We start from the raw sequence: 19,074 nt of genomic DNA on the forward strand, positions 1-19,074 counted from the left end.
GGGTTTGGAGCAAGATCTTCCTCCCTCTTGATTCCGCTGCTGTACCCCTGATTTAACTTTACCTCATCCTTCCAGGACTGGCAATCTTCACCTCGTCAGCTATCTTGCCTGGAAAATCCCATGGACAGAGGAGCCTGGTAGGTTGCAGTCCATGGGGTCGCTAAGAGTCAGACATGACTGAGCTACTTCACTTTCACTTTTCACTTTCATGCATTGGAGGAGGAAATGGCACCCCACTCCAGTGTTCTTGCCTGGAGAATCCCAGGGATGGCGGGGCCTGGTGGGCGGCCGTCTATGGGGTAGCACAGAGTCGGACACGACTGAAGCGACTTAGCAGCAGCAGCAGCAGGGACACATATGACTCGAACATAATGAGCAGTTGTAAGCACTTGACTTCGATCATTTCAATCAACCCCATCAACAGCCCTACTGGTTGAAGTTGTAATTGTTTAATTCCTCATCTTGTTCTACTGAAGCCTCAGATGAGGAAACTGAAGCTTCGAGAAGGCGGGCATGCTGTTCCTGTCTCTCCAGGGGAGCCACAGCTCTCCCAGCACCTCCACTCGCCCCTTGCCGCCTCCCATCCTAGTTCCTCCCTTCGTCCTCTTGGCCTTGGGTGAGGGTTGAGCCCGAGCTCAGACACCAGGATGGGCTCCACAGCACCGACTTTGGTCATTTCCAAATCCATGACATGGAGGACCTTCCTTGTAGGAGCCAGTAGTTAATTCACCCTTTTTATTTCTGGTCTTATCCCCCAGATACCCTGCTGCGTATGGGTTATTAGGGTGGTCACAAGGCTGGCTGCTTGTCAGCACAAGCCACGTGTCCTGAACACCTGCCTGCACACTCCTGTCCCTGAGACTGGGTTTGGAGAAGCCACAGTCTAGAACCAAGGTGCGAGTCACTGGGCTGGTGAACCCCACTGCCGACCTAAGAGTTCTTGTGGTTTCTACAGCAGGCAAACGAACAGTAATTCTTGCAAGAAACAGTTTTAAGGTGGAAATAAATCAAGCATAAAGTTTTCTGGAGGGCGTGACACAACTGTTACCTTGTTCCTGGTGCCAGCTTTTCTGTGTGTAATTCAGTTAGAGCTGGTCTCTGCGTTTGGTGGTTGTGGTGGGGGAGGGTTTGGTCCCAGTCTAGCATCACAAAGGCTGGGGTGTCCTGATCTCAGGCTGGTGGGACTGGGGCCGCTGTCTGTCCCAGGGCTGTTTTCTAGGATGGATGAGACAGCTTTGCAGCCTGTCGGCTTTCATAAGGCCAACCGGATGCCAGGATCCTCCACCTGGCAACCAAGATGCTCTGAAGACAAACGAGGTGATGCTCTGAAGACAAACGAGGTCATGCTCTGAGGTCACTTACGGAAACACACACAAAACACTGAAACACTAGCTGACTGTACGTGACTAGGTGTGTTCGCTCACCCTCATAAAGGAGGTAGAATCTACTGGGGCAGCCTTAGAGATCAAGGGTGAAACCTTGACCTTCACAACTTATCATTCTACCCAGCAGTGCTACCCAAGTCTAGAGGTCTACAAAGCCAGCAATACATCTTTACTTGCAGCAGAAGTCTGTAAGGGCTTCTGGAAGCATGGCCCACCCAGGCTCCAGGCTGTTTATCTACCATTTATTGAAACTAGGTAGGGACCCAGCCAAGGGTGAGGCTGGCGGGGCTCCTGCTATCTGCCTCCTTGCCGAGACTTGGGCACATTTCTGCCAGCCTGGTTGATAACTTCGGACATAGCCCTTCTGGGACTTGAGAAGCCCTGCTTCCCAAAGCTAGGGATCACAAAGTCCTTAACTTCAGACACAGGAGGCACTTGGGTGTTTGGGGGCCTCTTCCAACCCACAGAGGTGTGCCCCGCCCTGCTCCATGAAGCCCCAGGTGTGTTACCCGAGGGTGGGGGGCCCTGGAATGGGGCTTAAGAGAGTGGCGGCGTCGGCTGTGGGCGTTCGGGCCCTGAGTCTGGGGAGTGGGTGCTGTGCTGTGTCCCCTTCAACTGCATCTGTCTTAACCAGGTGTCTGGAAGCTCAAGAGAGAAGGCAGGCCAGCCCTCATGAACGAGTATTTTATCAAGTCCCCAACATGGTGCCCACCATGGGCGCCTAGGAAAGACAGCAGACCTCTGTGTGCAGACGATGCCTTCATAAGATGTTGGGGCAGGAAGAGACAGCCGAGTGCCACTGAAGTCCTCAAATACAAATTTGACTTTTAAACTTTTTTTTTTTTTAAATCCAGGATCGAGACCACAGACAATTTATTATGTAAGACATGGGGTGAAGAATGATCAAGGAAAAGTTATGGCTGTGAGTGACATGGAATTAGATGAAAAGGCTCAAGTTTGCTGAAGAGAGTTTTAAATTTGGCTTTTGCTCTTGGAAACGTCAAAATAATCATAAGAAGCACTTATGCCTTACAGAGCAAGTAATCCACAGAGTGTCATTTTCATTTTGCAAACAGGGACACAATAGCAGTCAAAGAGAAGCCTAAACACCCAGAGAGTTAACATACAGGTTCGATAAGATATAACAAGGGATTTTTAGCATGCTGGTGGGTTGTTAAATCAAATCCATACTGAACCCTGTGACCTACTGGAGGTTCTAAGTGGAACCTGGGGAAAGCAGCCTTTCCATACAAAACAACGACGACAGCAAAGAAAACCCAGGCTCTGCTGGGTGTCTATAATACTCATTTGCAGTAAGGCTTTCAAGATACATGAATTTTTATAGCATTTGTATTTTAAGGATTTAGGGCAAATACATTTTTTTTTCCTACTTGATAAAAAGAAAATTAGTACTTAAAAGGTTCAAAAATATATCAATTGAGTGATTTTTTTTTTACATAAATAAATTATATTGATTTTTAGGATTTAACAGCTGAAAAAACCCTTTCTGCTTCCACTGGAGGCAAAACTGAACAAAATGTTAGTTAAATAGAGAGAGCAGCATTTCTAAGAAATCTGTTGTCAGCATTAGAGACCACCTATGCGACAAAGATGTCATTAAATAGAATCGGTTTAATTACTGGATCCTTTCTTCTTATGGAATCGGTTTACAGAATTTCTGATTTATAACTCTGATTCATTAAAACTGGGACTCCACTTTTTAAAAATAAAGCTGGTTTTTTTTTTTTCCCCGGCCATGATTTAACAGACTTCTTTGAGATGCTCATTTTAACATTTACATAATTTATAATCCCAAATGTATAAAAGACAATGACAAAAGCATCATAAATAAATAATGCAAACTGAAATAGTTATGTCGAACTTTTGGACCTTCTGATAAATTATAGCAAAACTGTTACAGAAAAAGTAAAAAAAAAAAAAAAAAAAATACAGTAAATTGTTGACAACAAAATGTGAAACCAGTACTAGTGACGCTTCCAACATTTCCAACGGCCCCGCACAACCCTGTGCCCCCCTGGGGACTGAACCACGGGCTTCTTTCAAGTCTCAGCGTGTGAACTGTGGATGGAGAGTTGAGACTATCAGAAGGGAAGGACTGCGTGGTGGTGGTGGGGGGGGGAGGGGGGTGGGGTGAAGGAAGACGGGGCAGGGGTGGGCAGGGGCGGGGCGGGCTGCCTGGAGAGCTGGGCAGCTGAGGAAGGAGGGGGAATGTTAAGCTTGCCAACACAGTCTCCACTAACTTGATGATCTGAGATCTGGGTCCGACTGTAAAATATAAACTGAAAAATCCGGAGGGAAGGAAAAAAAACTTCTCACAGTCGCACTCTTTATAAGAGGTGGAACGCATGTACGTTTGACAACCTCAAACCCCTGGCTAGTGTCAAAGAGTGTTGGGGGACTTATTTTTCTTGCAGGCTCCAGAGTGAGCCTGGGTCCTGGCAAAAGGAATCAAAAAGTAAGAGTCCAGGAGGCTCCAGCAGCGGCCAGAGGGGTTCCTAAGAGGCCTAAGTAGGGGCAGAGCTGGTCGTGTGCTTTATGCCGTGTGCAGGCGCGCCCCCCATCCCACCCCACCGCTGGCAACAGCCCACAGTGTGTACAGCTTGCTCGTACTTGGAATACCCTTTTGACTCGGGAGGTGAGGGATGCGTGCGTGTGTAAGAAATGATGCCTGGTCATTATGTCTTCTTGCTGCAGGTTACCTGAAAACCCATAGAGTGGGGGGAAGTCATGTTACTACCAGTAAGGTTTCTGTTTTAGAAAGAAATGGATATGTGCGGTTTCAACCGTTAGTTAGAGACTTCTGCCTAACCTACTCGTTTAGTAATTGTGATAAAACTGGGAAATATTTTAACTAAAGAATACGCACCAGCATGTCCTTTCTCTGTGCTTTTGTTTTTTTGGTTCCCTGTTACCCTTCTTCCCATTCGGCACAGCTCACGGAAAAAAAAAAAAAAAAAAAAGAGAGCTGCTCTCTGCCTCGGCCCTGCACCGGTCAGTCCCTAGCCGGCTTTCTTTTGCCTTTTTTTTTTTCCTCTTTGAATAAATGGGAAACTTGGAAGAGAAGGGGGCAGGGCGTGTCCCCACGTCTGCACTAACTACGATCGCTGGAATGGACGACTGGGTAACGGAGTGAGGGGTTCTGCACCTCCTATACTAGGTCAACGACACGGAGCTGATGACGTGGCAAGACCCTGTGACTGACTATTAACATCTGTTACCATAGTTCTCAGACAGGAAATCAGGGAGGTAATAGTACTCATGGAAACACAGGTTCTTATGACGGTGAAGTGAGGGGAAGTAACAAACCTTTATGGGATAAGAAACTTACAAGTCACAATCATTTTCCTCGATGAAAAAGTTCTAATTGGTGTCACCGTGAGAGTCCTGGGGGCCCCGTTCCCGGGCCTGTGCTGCGTGTTCTCTATCAGGGGGCGCAGGAGCCCTGGGTTCTGGGCAGCTCTGCTTGCTGCCCGGCTCCCTCTCCAGCCCGGGCACAGGCTCTGGGTTGGGGTTCGGGGCGTCCCCCTTGGTTTTCTTCCGCTTCCTCCTCTGGCTCTCCAGACCTGCTGCTTCGGAGTGTCTGGCCTGCTGCATGGCCGGCAGCGCCATGCCCATGCTGGGGGAGAGGAACATGGAAGGGTAGATGAGTCCGGGGGAAACACCTGGGATGAGGAACGGGTTAAACGCCACAGGGCTGCTCGTAGTTATTGCGGGCTCAGGCTGGTCGGAGGAAAAGGGGCTAGGGCCGGGCTTGTCTTCGGCTGACGGGTCCGTTTTGACGTTGTGGCTGCCGGGCTGGTCTTCCGCAGTCTTTTCGGCCGCTGCAGCGCTGCCCTTGGTTGTGCTTGACAGGGGCGCTGGCACGGCCGAGGCGCAGGTGGTGGCCATGGGGGCGTTGAGGAGCCCCCCGACCCCGAACATCTGGGGCACGGCGGCCATGCCCGGCAGCACCATGGGCAGCATGCTCAACGTGCTCTTGACCTCCTCGCCTGGGGGCATTGCCGTGAAGCCGGCTGGGAAGCCCACCAGCCCCGTGAGGGGGATACCCGGCATGTTTCTCATGTTCTGCAGCCCGACCAGGTCCATCCCGGCGATCAGGCCGTTCATGAACAGCGGCCCCATCCCGGAGGGGGCGTCCGCCACCAGGGCCGGGGTCTTCAGCAGCTCACTCCGTGGCCGCCTGCCCCTGCGGCGGGGGCCTGCGTCTCGGAGAACGGGCTCGGGCAGGGTGTGATTGAACTTGTTTTCTGGGAGAAACCCCTGAAAAATGACAGAGAGACACAAGATGCTTCAGGTGATGGATGGCAGCGGGGAGCAGCTCGGGGCTCCATAGTGGTCTTTCCTGCCTGCCCACCCACCAGGAGGTGCACAGCTCTGTGCCCCGAGAACCGCCCATTTGAGGCGGACAGCCTGAAAGTGCTGAGCAGGTTCCCACGTGCCCTGTGGAGAGGCTGTCGGAGCCCCAGGAGCTGGGGCCAGCCAGGGACCTCAGGTCTTAGCCTAGAGTGTTTTTACTGAGGCATAACCGACATGATAGCAGTTTCACATGTAAAATATAAAAACAACAAAGGACTTCATGAATTTGCGTGTCGTCCCTGTGCAGGGCCATGCTTGACTTCCCGGCTTCATCTGATCTCAGTGTGTGTGCAGCCGTGGCCAGTGGTCGAGACCCATGGGGGTGACCCCCTCGGCCAGAGCCCCGTGTTCGCCTCCCTCCTGACACAGGAAGGGTTTTAACTGAAGCCACAGAGCCGAGCCGGAGGATGGGGTTTGGGAGCAGGAAGACCTGAAGCTCTGTCCTGACCTGCAGGTCCCCGGCTGTGGGTGAGAAGGGACAAGGGTACCCAAGTCGAATCCTTAGAAGATGCCACAGGTCTCTGCTCAATGGGCGGCCACGGGCACAGGCCAGTGGGGGACACCGGTCAAGCTCTCAGCAGAGGGAAACTGGACGTCGGAGGGGCTGACGAAGGGGGCAGCGATGACAGAGGAGCCAAGCAGGGCTACTGCCCCATGTCGGGCTGTGCGCGCCCGGCTCCGTGTGCCTGCTCTTAACTCGTCATCACACCCACCCTACACATCGGCACTATCGTCACAGCTGTTTCACAAGGAGTTGAGAGATTCACACACGTGAAAAATGTGCACTCGAATGTTCCCAGGCCCCTGGAAAGAATGTTATCCCTGAGGTTTTACATTTGTCCTTCAATTTCCCTAATGATATCATAGAAAAACCAAGTTGTCATAGGCAAAGAGTGCTATGACGGTCACCTTTGTGTGAGAAGAAAACCTCTTAGCCAGCCTTGTTGTAGGAAAGCAGACGAGGGAGAGACCTCAGTTCAGTCCCCTTTCTTCCTAACCAACTGAGGAGGGGCGGGATGTGCCCTGGAGTGCAGCTGGGCCCCAGCCCACCTGTCTGCTCCCATGCGGGACCAGCCCCCTGCACGCTGGGAGCCAGTCCATCCTGACGGGGCGGGGCAGCTGCCTGGGTGTGGGAATGAGGCTCGGGGAGCAGTTCTGTCTGGTTCCCGTTTCTAAAGCGAGGGTTGGACGCGAGGGACAGGGCCGGGCTGAAAGAAGCGTTTCTCACCACTCTCTCTGGAGCCCATTAGCGCAGATCGCCTCCCTCTGGAGACCACGGCCTCAGGCTCCTCCTTTCAGCCCAGGGCCCGGCCACGGGGACCAGTGCTCGGCCACGAGGCCTCCCAAGCCCTCCTCCCTGTTACGCAGCCACAGTAGAGGGCCAGGGAAAAGGCCCCAGGTGTATCTTCTCCCTTTGTGCTCTCAAACGCCCCCACGCTCGCTCTCCCCATCACTCTCCAGTGGGAGGGCCTGTGCCGTCTCACAAGTCTGTCGGGGAGAAGAAACCCTGAGCTTGCTGAGTAAGGCCTCAGCTTCTTTTGAATAACCTGCTACCTACACAGCAGGCGTCTGGTAACATGCTTTGAGGCTACTGGGCGCTGGAGAGGTGACTTTGGGCGGCCTGCACCCTGCAGGACCTGTGGGCCTTGTTGGCCTGGCCCCACAAGTTCAAGTCACACTCCTCAGGTGTCAGAATGTTCCCGCCCTCGCTGGGAACCACTGGGGCAGATCACACTGGGCTCTCAGGACAGGGAACCTGCCCAGGAGGCCAGCCTGGCCGCCTGCACCCTTTAGACAAGGGAGCAGCAGCAGGAAGGCCCTGGGATGAGAACAGGGCTTCCTGCCCCCTGCAGAGCGCGCGTGGGCTGGCGGAGGAAGGGGATTTACCTCTTCCTGCAGCTGGGTGAGTCACCCTGCCCCCCGCTGGCCCGTGGCTGCCCACCCGGGGCACGTGCCCCTCCCAGCAGCGTGGGGACCACACACAGCGGCCAAGCCAGGCTTTGGCAGCTCTCCGTCCTGGTAATTATACCCTGGGAACAGGCCTGCTTCCTCTTCCAAGGGAGGCTGGGGGGAGGGCGAGGCGAGGGGAGACTCCGAGGGGCAGACACAGGCGACGGGTCTGCTCCTCCCAATGATGGCATGCGTATGTGCCCCCCAGATATCTCTCTAATCCAACACAAGGCAGCGTTTACCCCACAGCCTGTGTGTCCTGGCTCTAATACTCAAGTCCTGGGTAAAGGCAAAGGAGGAGGTGGTGGCCAAAACTGCCTCACTCCTCCCAGGAAGGTGAGTCGATTCAGCTTAACATGCCTTGAGCAGTAAGAAAGCTTACCCCCAGATGCAGCAGGTGGATCCTGGTTTAAAAAATTCTAAACACAAAAAACAAAAACTAGCTTGGAAAGACACTTCTGGAAGAGCTGGGGATATCTGAATATGGGCGAGCTACGACATGTTACTGACACGTGTGGTAGTGGTGACAGACACAGGGGAGAACGTTCCCAGGAGACGCGCGCTGTTTATCTAGGCGTGACACGTCATTGCTGCTATCTTGGTTGGTCATAACTTTCCTTCCAAGGAGTAAGCGTCTTTTAATTTCATGGCTGCAGTCACCATCTACAGTGATTTTGGAGCCCCAAAAAATAAAGTCTGACACTGTTTCCCCATCTATTTGCCATGAAGTAATGGGACCACATGCCATGATCTTAGTTTTCTGAATGTTGAGCTTTAAGCCAAGTTTTTCACTCTCCTCTTTCACTTTCATCAAGAGGCTTTTAGTTCCTCTTCACTTTCTGTCATAAGGGTGGTGTCATCTGCATATCTGAGGTTATTGGTATTTCTCCTAGCAATCTGTGTTGGAGCAGACTCTTGAGAGCCCCATGGACTGCAAGGAGATCCAACCAGTCCATTCTAAAGGAGATCAGTCCTGGGTGTTCTTTGGAAGGAATGATGCTAAAGCTGAAACTCCAGTACTTTGGCCACCTCATGCGAAGAGTTGACTCACTGGAAAAGACTCTGATGCTGGGAGGGATTGGGGGCAGGAGGAGAAGGGGATGACAGAGGATGAGATGGCTGGATGGCATCACTTACTCGATGGACGTGAGTCTGAGTGAACTCCGGGAGTTGGTGATGGACAGGGAGGCCTGGCGTGCTGCAATTCATGGGGTCGCAAAGAGTCGGATGTGACTGAGCGACTGAACTGTCATCTCTGCAAGGCTTCCCAGGTGGCTCAGTGGGTAAAGAATTGGCCTGCAATTTAGGAGACTCTTTGATCCCTGGGTCAGGAAGATCCCCGGGAGGAGGAAATGGCAACCCACTCCAGTATTCTTGCCTGGGAAATCCCATGAACAGGGAAGCCTGGAGGGCTATGGTCCATGGCGTAGCAAAGAGTCAGACTCAAACGAAGCGACTCAGCACACTCAGCAAGTAAGCAGTCTCCGCAATTTACTGTCAAATGCCTCAGGAAGAAACTAGCAAAACCGTCGCACCCACTGCATACGAGTAGGTGAAACGTAACTCTGCATGTGAAATACATGAGGCACATGTGTGTGCGCACACACACGTAATAGTGAGCAACGGCTATGTGCCAGGCAGGCACTCTTAGAGCTGAGTCCACCTGTGTGGTGCTGTCAGTGGGGCTGGCAGCCGAGCCTCAGCACACACAAGGCAGGAGGCTGAAGGCAGGGAGAAGCTCCTTGTGGGATTTGGATATTTCAAACGGGAAGGTCTCTAAGGACGGACAAGGAGTGTCACACACCCAGAGGCTCCAGACCCACTGGGGTCCGCCAAGCAGCCCCGAGGGCCAGGCGGACCCTGCCTCCAGTCTGGGCCTTACTGCAAGCAGGGGACCCCGAGGCAGGGCCTGTGTTTACTTAACAAAGGAGGGAAAGCGCATCTCTGGCACGAGGCTGGCTTGTGAGGACAGCTTGGAAATGAGTGTTCTGGCAGCAGATTGGCGTCGGCTGGGCCGTGATGAACTTTAACTTCCAAAGAACGTCCGAGAAACTGAGACATGAATAAAGAAATGAGGAGGTCGTGGGGGGGAGGGGTGGGTGGGGAGGAGCCACGTCGCTCAACCAAGAGTTCGGAGACCCCACCAAGTGAGGGCTGGGGGTGGTCTCTCATGACAAAAGGAGAGCTTGGGGAGGCCGAGGGCAGGGTCTGGAGAAACAGAGAGAGGAGGGACGTGGGGTCGGCCTGACCAGCAGGCAGTCACGTTTGTCAAGCTGCTAGTGGAGTGACCCTCTGGGCCACCAAATCAGAAACGAGCTTCCTAACAACATTAACAAGGAGGAAATGACTAGGGTGGGTGGTCTCTGGGAACTAAACACAGAAATGGTATCCTGGAAATCCCTTGGAGGAGAAGAGCTGTAGATGATCAAGCACCAAAGGAGGCAGTCAGGAGCTCCTGGGAGCTCAGAGGACAGCCTACGAGGGCAGAGCCCCAGAGGACCCTCAGAAGCTTCCTATGTGGGCAGAACTCACTTTGAGGAGGTCAGAAGCACGTTTTTGAGTATCGCCTGCCCAATCTTAACACGCTTGCAGGTTGAAATGCTACCGCCCCCTAGAGGTGGCAAGTCTTCTAGTCCAAATTTGTACCCATCTGTAAACTATAATTAACTCGGATTCGTTCTACTGCAAGTATCTGCAGATGTCTTTGAAGTCTCTTCCAGGCTCATGATTCTATAATAGGAAAAGGGCAGTGCATGGAGTCAGCTGTTTCTCATTGCCAGCGAGGACAGACAAGGAGGGGGTGTCTTAAATGGTAGCCAGAAAAACTTAAGGCTGGAAAATGAAAATTTCCAATAAAGAAGTTTTGTTATAACACTGGATAACAGTCTCCTGATAAGACTTAAAAGGTATTTTCCCTGAACTCTCCAAAACGGGGGGAATCGAGCCTTGGGAGTCATTTCAGTGTAAAACTTAACCCCAAAGTTTTGGAGGGAAACGTTGAAAACAAACGACCATGGAGGACATGCTGCTGGTGAGAACACCCCAATACCACCTGTCCCTGCTCATCAAGCCCTTGGGCGGACCCTGGTCCTCCTGCTAAGGCCGCCCGGCTGCCTCTTTCCAGGTGGAGCGTCCTCTCCCTTACCCTCAGGCCGGGCTCCTTGGGGACAGCAGGAACCCTCTCTTCCCCACTCAGGGAGGTGACGTCTAACGTTCCAGGTTCCTTACAGCGTGGCCTCCTCTGCTTTGGTTTGTCTGAAAAATTCTAGGAGGTAAATGGAAACCAACGTTACAGAACGCTCTGGCCACAGGATCTCCTGATGTGGGTGGTGCTGCTCAGATGGCTGTGCTGCTTCCTCGCTCATGGCCCTCTGCACAGGACCTGTCGGGTCAGGGCTGCAGGGAACAGCTGCTGGGCCCCCACTGAGGCGCTCTCCTCGAAGCCACGGTGTTCCTGCAGTTAAGCTGCAAGGTGGGCCTCCTGTGGGGGGCCCGCTGGCCCTCCAGGTTCCCAGGGCACTGCTTCACCCCTGCCCTTGCCTCCCTGGACCGTTTCCTCAGGTTCTCTCTTCGCTGCTCCCAGCCTGGCGGGCTGTGTCTCTCTGGAGGGTGTGTCTGTGAATGCATCCCCCTCCTTCCTTGTGAGCTTCTGAGTGCTTCCCCTACTAACAAGAGGTAGCCAGGACAGCAGGGGTGGTGGTGGGGTGTCAGTGCTGGGGCGCCCTCTCCTCTGGACCCCTACTCTGAAGGACCGAGGGCAGAGGAGAAAGAGGACTCGATGAGCAGCCCCTGGGCAGGGACTGAAACTAACCCATCACCTCAGAGTGGAGACACGGTGACTTGAGAAGAATGCACGGGAGCATTTCTGTGAAGGGGAGCAGCGCTTATGCAACCTAAGGAATGCTGTGTGAGCTCACAAATGTGGTGACTCACGGTGAAGGGAGGGCCGAGCGGAGGCTCGCTGTCCTGGTAAGAGGTCACGCACGTCGCCTTTCTGGCCTGGCATTCTGATGTGGGCTGGGATTTCTGTTACCAGAAGACGTAACCAGAATTTAAACTCCCCCGCCCTCACTTTCCAATGAAGTTCTCAGAGGACACAGACTTCCCTTGGGCTCACCAGTCCTCCCGGGCCCCCTGCGTTTCCATGTCAGAGGGGATGCACACTCACCGCGCCGAAGCCCGGGACCTCGAGGGAGCAGTCGGCCTGCTGCCGCAGCCAGTCCAGCAGGCTCTTGCTGGGAATGGCTTTCTCGGCCGGGCTCCCGGCAGCCGGGGTCGGCTCCGGGGTCGACGTGGCGGGCACCGGCCCTTCGGGAAGGTGTGGGGTGCTCAGGGGGGCCTGTCCTGGGTCTTCATGGACTTCCTGGATGGAGGGAAGACGAGTATGTGCCCTTCACCGCGACAGAATGAAAACTGGTTTCTTAAAGGACTCTTCCCACCAGAACAGGACCGCCCATGCCTGACCGCCGATCCCTGCCACGAGTTCCTGACGTGGCGGGAGACCCCTCTAGCCAACTGCTCTCCTCCCCTGTCTCCGCGGTGACCTCTGCGCCATCCTACCTGCTCAGGCTCCCTCCTTCCATCTCTGTCACCAGCATGGACTGTCCCCGTGACACTGGCCACCGCACTTTGCTCCCCCATGGTACTTGTCACAGGTTTTCACGTAACAGAGTGCCACCCTGCAATCGACTCACCTGGTTCTCCTGCTGTGTATATACTCGGCCCTGTGTCCCCAGCGCCTGTTATGGGGTCTACAACTGTGGTGCTGGAGAAGACCCTTGAGAGGCCCTGGGACTGCAAGGAGTTCCAACCAGTCCATCCTAAAGGAGATCAGCCCTGGGTGTTCATGGCAAGGACTGATGCTGAAGCTAAAACTCCAATGCTTTGGCCACCTCATGCGAAGAGCTGACTCATTGGAAAAGACCCTGATGCTGGGAGGGATTGGGGGTAGGAGGAAAAGGGGACGACAGAGGATGAGATGGCATCACCAACTTGATGGACATGAGTCTGGGTAAACTCCAGGAGTTGGTGATGGACAGGGAGGCCTGGCGTGCTGTGAGTCATGGGGTCGCAAAGAGTCGGACACGACTGAGCGACTGACCTGAATAACATATATCAGTGCTAAATGTCTGTGTGATAAGATCTTCAAAACGCTCTGAAGTCAAGAAAAAAATACTTCACTTACTCCACTGGAATTCTATGATCATGACAGGAAAACTACAGCTTTGCGTCACTGAAAAACCAGACAATCTTCTTAAAGGCGTTGAAGAACTGGGAAGGGAAAGAATCTGCCACTTCAGCTTCCCAAGTTATATAGAAAATCAAAGAGGGAGACATCTACCAAACAACACAGCAGAGCTCCCTGGCTGCAGAGGACCACGTCGCTGGTTTAGTTCCCTGGTTTGCCATTTACTACCTTGATGCTGCTGCTGCTAAGTCGCTTCAGCGTGTCCGACTCTGTGCAACCCCAGAGATGGCAGCCCACTAGGCTCCTCTGTCCCTGGGATTCTCCAGGCAAAAATACTGGAGTGGGTTGCCATTTCCTTCTTCAATGCATGAGAGTGAAAAGTGAAAGTGAAGTCGCTCAGTCGTGTCTGACTCTTAGCGACCCCATGGACTGCAGCCTACCAGGCTCCTCTGCCCATGGGATTTTCCAGGCAAGAGTACTGGAGTGGGATGTCATTGCCTTCTCCGACTACCTGGATAATCTTGGGCAAATCATTTAACACTTGTAAGTCTCAGTTTGCTCATTTCCAAAACAGGAGCAGTAACCACACCTTCACAGTGTTGCTGTGAACATCATAAAGGGCAATCATGTAAAACCCTCAACGCAGTGCCTGCCAGAGGCACTCAACACTTGTCACTATTATTCCTTTTAAAGTAGTTAAGAAAGCAAGAAATGTTGGTTCCTGTTTCGGAGCCTGAAATTCAATAAATGGGAAAAATAAAAACGCAAAGAGAGAAGTCGGTGGTCTCTGACACAGTAAGCAGAGTCAGAGGAGATCTCGGGCACGTGTGCAGGGTCTGCCCTTTTCCGTTTCTGACAAGGATTTCTGGGCTGAGAACTTACTTAACCTCAGCTTAACCTACAGTTAACCTTACTGTAACCTCAGCAAAGCCTCAGTGACCCTCGGTGGCAGAAGCCGCGGCCCCCAGTTTACAGAGGTGTAGAGCAGAGCTCGATGATGAGCCCAAGGTCGCCCAGCAGGTCAAGCAGCAGCTGAGCCAGGACTGATGTTCAGGACCTCCTGACCCCCAAGTCCCTGCTCCTGGAAAGCCCGGTGCTGCTGCAGACCCAGCCCTACTGCTTCACTAGTTTGATCCCCAGGGGCTCCAAGACCCTGGAGGCTGGGCTGTTTCTCTGTGACATGGTGAGACCTCCTGGCTCATGTCTCCAGGATGCAGGCAGGTTAAAGGCCCTCAATGGACTAATCTATTTCTAGAAAAGACTGAGGACGACTGATGACAAGAGTTGTTTCAAGCCGGACAACTGAAATAGGGACTGCTGCTGCTGCTAAGTCGCTTCAGTCATGTCCGACTCTGTGTGACCCCATAGATGGCAGCCCACCAGGCTCCTCTGTCCCTGGGAATCTCCAGGCAAGAATACTGGAGTGGGTTGCCATTTCCTTCTCCAACAAAGATCCATAAATCAAAAATTGTTGTGTCTGAGGAAGAAGGGTCTGCTGCTCAGTGTACAGAGGTCAAATCTGTACTTCATGGCCTCAAATACCCACCAAGATGCCCGCCTGCAGGGTCTGCTCCTTCAGGAAGATGAGGTCCACCCCTCCGTCGACATGTTTCCGCCTTCCTCTCCGCCTCCTGGAGGCAGCGTCATCTCTCCTGAGGCTTCCGTTGACAATCTGTCCGGTCACTGGGTGGATCAGGCCAGCTTGCAGGATCCCCGACAAGTCCATGCCAAGGGCTCCTTGCAGTGAACCAATAGCGCTGATCTTGGGGGTGCTGGCGCTCACTGGGAAAGGGGAAGTGGCCCCTGGGGACCCCTCCGACGGGCAGGAGAGGTCTATGGCTGACTCTCCATGCCAGCCATTGAGGACGATGGGGGGGTGCCCGTGGGAGGCCGAGAACTGCTCCAGGCTCCGGGTCTTCGCGTCCCTCTCTACCTCGAACTCGTAAGGATGCCTGTGCTTCTGTTCATCCTTTGTGAAAACCGGAGCCAAGAAGCTCTCCTGCAAACACACAGATGTGGCAAGAGAGGTTTGAATGCCACCTCTGTGGCTCAATGCTGGCTCTGTCTTGGCCCTGATTTCCTGGGGGCTAGTAATCGCCTTCTTGGAACTTCTTTTAACTCAAGCCTTCTCAAACTTCAGTACCTACTCACCTGGATAGCTTGTTAAAATGCAGATTCCACTTCAGTGGGCCTGGGGTTCTGCATTTCTAACAAGTTCCCAGGTGTTGCGAAAGCTCCTAGTCCATGAACTATACTTGCAATTGCCAAGATCATAGTTTAGGGATCTCTACCTTAGCTGTACATCAGAATCAACTAGGAAGTTAAAGAAAAAAAAAAAAGCCAATACCAAGTTTACACCCTGGACCAATCCAACCAGAACCTGGAGCTTCTCAAGGTCCCCAGTGGAGTCCAATGAGCAGCTAAGAGCTAGTGTGCTAACTACCTACCTTAAACTTGAGCCCTTGAGTTTTCATTTGCATTTACAAACCTCAAATAAAACTCCTCTGTTGACTTCCCTCATTTCTTTTTAAAAAATATTTTAAAAACTTGTATATTTATTTGGCTGTGTTGGGTCTTAGCTATGGCTCTCAGGATCTTTTTTTGGGGCGCATGGGCTCTCCAGCATGGCACGTGGGCTTAGTACTATGGAGCACGTGCTCCATAGTACGTGGGATCTTAATGCCCCGGTGAGGGATCAAACCTGAATCCTCTGCTTTAGAAGGCAGATTCTTAACTGCTGGACCACTAGGGAAGTGTCTGACTTCCCTCATTTCTATTGGCTGCTACTGTTCCCAGTCCTTAAGTATTCACCCCTCCCTTTCCTCATATAGTCATCTGTCATCAAGCCATGCCCACCAACTCCTTCCATTTCTTTGGATCCACTCCTGCCACTAAGCTGGGTTGAGAACTTACCTCGTCTTCAAGTGCCCATCTGCCTCCCCACCTCAGACGTATGCCAGCTCCCCACCCCCATCTCCCACAAACTAGCACACCACTGCCATTGAGCTGCAAACCCACTTTCATCACACACTTTCCTGCTCCAAGACGCGAATGAATCACTCGATCAAGAAGTGCAAAATGTCCTCCTCCTTTGTTTCAAGGTCAGACACAGCATCCTAGGGCCTCACCTTCTGCATCTGGGCCACTAACGCTGCACCACTGCTGAAGCTGTGCTCCGATGCCTCTGGCTCTGAGATGCCGCTTCGGGGACCAGCACTGCTGGTTAACACGGGGGTGGGCAGCGCGCCCGAGGGCTCGCACTGCTGGCTGGAGGGCCACTTCCCCTTTAACACCACGTGACAGATGTTATCTAGGCGGCTGATAATCACGCGATCCTATAAAAAAGCATGCAAGCTCTGAGGAGGAAGTACTAAGTTATCCAAGTTTACAAAGTCCCTTGAAATCAAGCCTCACATTTTCTAACCAGAAGGAGTTGATTAGAAGAAGGCACACACAAAGGAACTCACTTTTCAAGTCTTAAACGGTGTAGTCTGGACAATGAAGATGAAAAGCCACAGTACCATAAATACAAAGATGCGCTGAACGCTTTGGTCTTATGGTCTAGTTATGGTCCTGATACCATTAAAGTCATGTAACTAACATCTTTTAAAGATATTAAACATTTGTCTGAGTTGGTGATTCAGAAAGATTCTAAAAGGTTTAATGTAAAGGATTCAAAAGCTGAGGATGCTCTGGGTGGAGCATGCAAGCTCTGGGAGGTACCTTCGGCCACTCGGAGAATGAATACAGCGTTTTCTCCTGGAGCAGCTGAGCAATGGTGGGAGCCCGCGCCTCTTGCAGGTCGTCCCCGAGGTCTCCCGTGATGCCCGAGGTCGAGCTCTTGCTCTCCTCCTCAGAGTACTTCCCTGGATAATCTGGGAAGAAAGGTTTAAAAAAAAAATGAGACAGGAAGTTGGAAGACTGGAGTGATCTGAAAGATGAGGACACCTGAGCTTTTTTTTTGGCCGCACTGGACAGGGCACCTAAGTTTCCCAACCAGGGATCGGACCCACGCCCACCCCCTGAACTGGAAGGATGGAGTCTTAACCACTGGACTGCTGGGGAAGTCCCTCAACTTCTTAAAACACTGGCCTATTGTGTGCTTATTTATTTTAAACTGATTAATTACCATGTCTTCTATTTCCAGAAGCGCTCTATCAGTTAAGCCATAAAACCACATCCTGCTCTAAGGCTATCCAAGCAAGTCATCTGATAAGAGTCTGCGTTGGTAACCAAACAACAGCACTGGATGACCGCAAAGGCTTCCCCACTTGGTGCAGCGGGCGAGAGGGACGTGAACACTGTGCTTTGATACAGAGGCAGTGACAGTGTGGGAAATAGAACATGGCAAGAGACTGAGATTAATGAGGAGGGAGGAAGAGTCCTGAAACTTACAACGAAGGTAAACAGACCTGATTTAAGCTAAAAAATGATGCAAAGACACCATCAGTCAACATCACTGACAGAAATGGAAACGCGACTCATTCCTTCAGTCTTCAGTGGTGAACGCTTATTATCAGCTGTGAAATGGATCTTCAACCATCATCCGCTTCACAGTGCTGACGGGGGGCGAACTGGGAAAAGCTGTGGGCCCTTTCCTCAGTGAGACGACAGGGAGCGTCCGCCCTCTGCAGCGTGGAGGTCTCACTGCTGACTGTGCGTCAAGTCCCCCAGGGGCCACAGGGACCCCCTCCCCAGGAGCAGGGCCTCACCAGGCCAGGGGATTCAAGGATAAAAACAGGACAGTGTGGCGGCTCTGGCCTTCTAGGCTCTTAAGAGCTCCCTGAGGGAAAGGCAGCCGGGAAAAACACACTAATGATAAACGAACAGTTTCAACTATAAACCATGGTGAGGACCATAAAGGGAAAGAAACAAGGTGCCCTGATAGGGAAGAAGAAGGAAAAAATCTGCTGGTAGAAGGGAGGGCTGGTAGAAGGGGCCTCTCAGAGGAGAGACCACCCAGGAAGAGGCAGCGGCAGGGAAGGGTGCGCTCGACTTGCTGAGGAACAAGGTAGGGGGTGGGCAAGTATATACAAAGATGGCGGGGTGGTGGTGGAGGTGGGGGCAGGACCATCACCATCATGCTGAGCTCTATGGGCTGGGCAGGACAGAAAATCCAAATTATTCTAGATCCAATGGGGGCGCATCCCTGCCAGGTTTTAAGCATAGACGGTGAATTTAAGTTTTGAGAAAACACAACGCCGTATGAGAAGGAGTTAGGAGAGAAGGGGCTGGTCCAGCTCAGCCGGAGACTGCTCCTTCGGCCCCAGAGTTCCAGTCTGAAATACAGGCAGGGCCCTCTTGGCCCTGCCGAGCCCACATCCCAGGTTCGGAGGAACTCTTCTGGGGTCTGCCAAAGCCCCTTTAAAAGCAGTGGTGCAAGGGACTCCCCACCGCTAAGCGTGTGAGTAGCTCACCAGAGCTTTTCAAGTTCACTGCTGCCTCCTAGCCCAGCACAGCCCAGCCCCACAGCCAGGAGAGGACCAAGCACCTCTTCTCTAACCCATCCTTGCTGGACTGCCTGCGTTCCCAGGACTGAGTAGGTGGTGATTTCCCCCACGACAGAGTTCAAAGAGCAAGGTGTACATATAACCCCGCGTGTGGCAGGGACCCTTTATGGCCTGTGGCAAGGAGGGTGGGCAGGTCAGGGCTGGCTCCTCCCAGGGTGGCTGAGGCCACATGGGGTGATGCCGCTCCTTTTGGTCCAGCATCTTTGGCCTCAGCCTGGCTGGTGGACGCGCTTTAACTTGGGTTCAGAACCCTTCCCAAGACAGTCAGCAATCACAAGGCAGAAGCCAAAGATGGGAGCTCAAAAATAAAAAGGAAGTCGGACAACCCAGGGAGCAGAGCAGGGTTCCTCTCTTTCCCACTTTAGAGCAGCGGTCCCCAACATTTTTGGCCCTGGGGACCAGTTTCATGGAAGCCAATTTCTTGGCGGTTGGGAGGGGTGGAGGATGTTAACATGAGCGAGGAGGAGCGGGGTGGGGGGGGGCCAGCATGTGCTTGTAAAACACAGATGAAGCTTTGCACGCCCACTGCTCACCTCTGGCTGTGTGGCCTGCGGAACCTCAGCTTTGGAAGTCACTGTCCTGCGTGGGAGGGGCCGGCCCACCTGAATCCCTGTGTAATACACGGGCCCTGGCACCAGACCAGCCACCAACAGGGTATTCTTTG

General features: G+C 52.8%; 1 protein-coding gene across 3 annotated transcripts in view; it reads right to left on the reverse strand.

Moving 5' to 3' along the window:
- Positions 1–3,665: 3,665 nt before the first annotated feature.
- The window catches only part of CHD6 (chromodomain helicase DNA binding protein 6), a 199,757-nt gene continuing 184,348 nt past the window's right edge, over positions 3,666–19,074 (reverse strand). For 2 of the 3 annotated variants that reach the window (XM_055545058.1, XM_055545057.1), the window contains exons 32-37: positions 16,624–16,775; positions 16,029–16,235; positions 14,447–14,899; positions 11,881–12,075; positions 10,858–10,977; positions 3,666–5,666 (exon numbers count right to left, since the gene is read on the reverse strand). In XM_055545058.1, coding sequence (XP_055401033.1) covers positions 4,767–5,666; positions 10,858–10,977; positions 11,881–12,075; positions 14,447–14,899; positions 16,029–16,235; positions 16,624–16,775 — 2,027 coding nt within the window. In that variant the 3' untranslated portion in view covers positions 3,666–4,766. Of the gene's footprint in view, positions 5,667–10,857; positions 10,978–11,645; positions 11,739–11,880; positions 12,076–14,446; positions 14,900–16,028; positions 16,236–16,623; positions 16,776–19,074 lie in introns of all 3 variants that reach the window. The other variant, XM_055545056.1, reaches the window with a different exon arrangement.

This window comes from Bubalus kerabau, chromosome 13, assembly GCF_029407905.1.
Source record: "Bubalus kerabau isolate K-KA32 ecotype Philippines breed swamp buffalo chromosome 13, PCC_UOA_SB_1v2, whole genome shotgun sequence".
Taxonomy (NCBI): domain Eukaryota; kingdom Metazoa; phylum Chordata; class Mammalia; order Artiodactyla; family Bovidae; genus Bubalus; species Bubalus kerabau.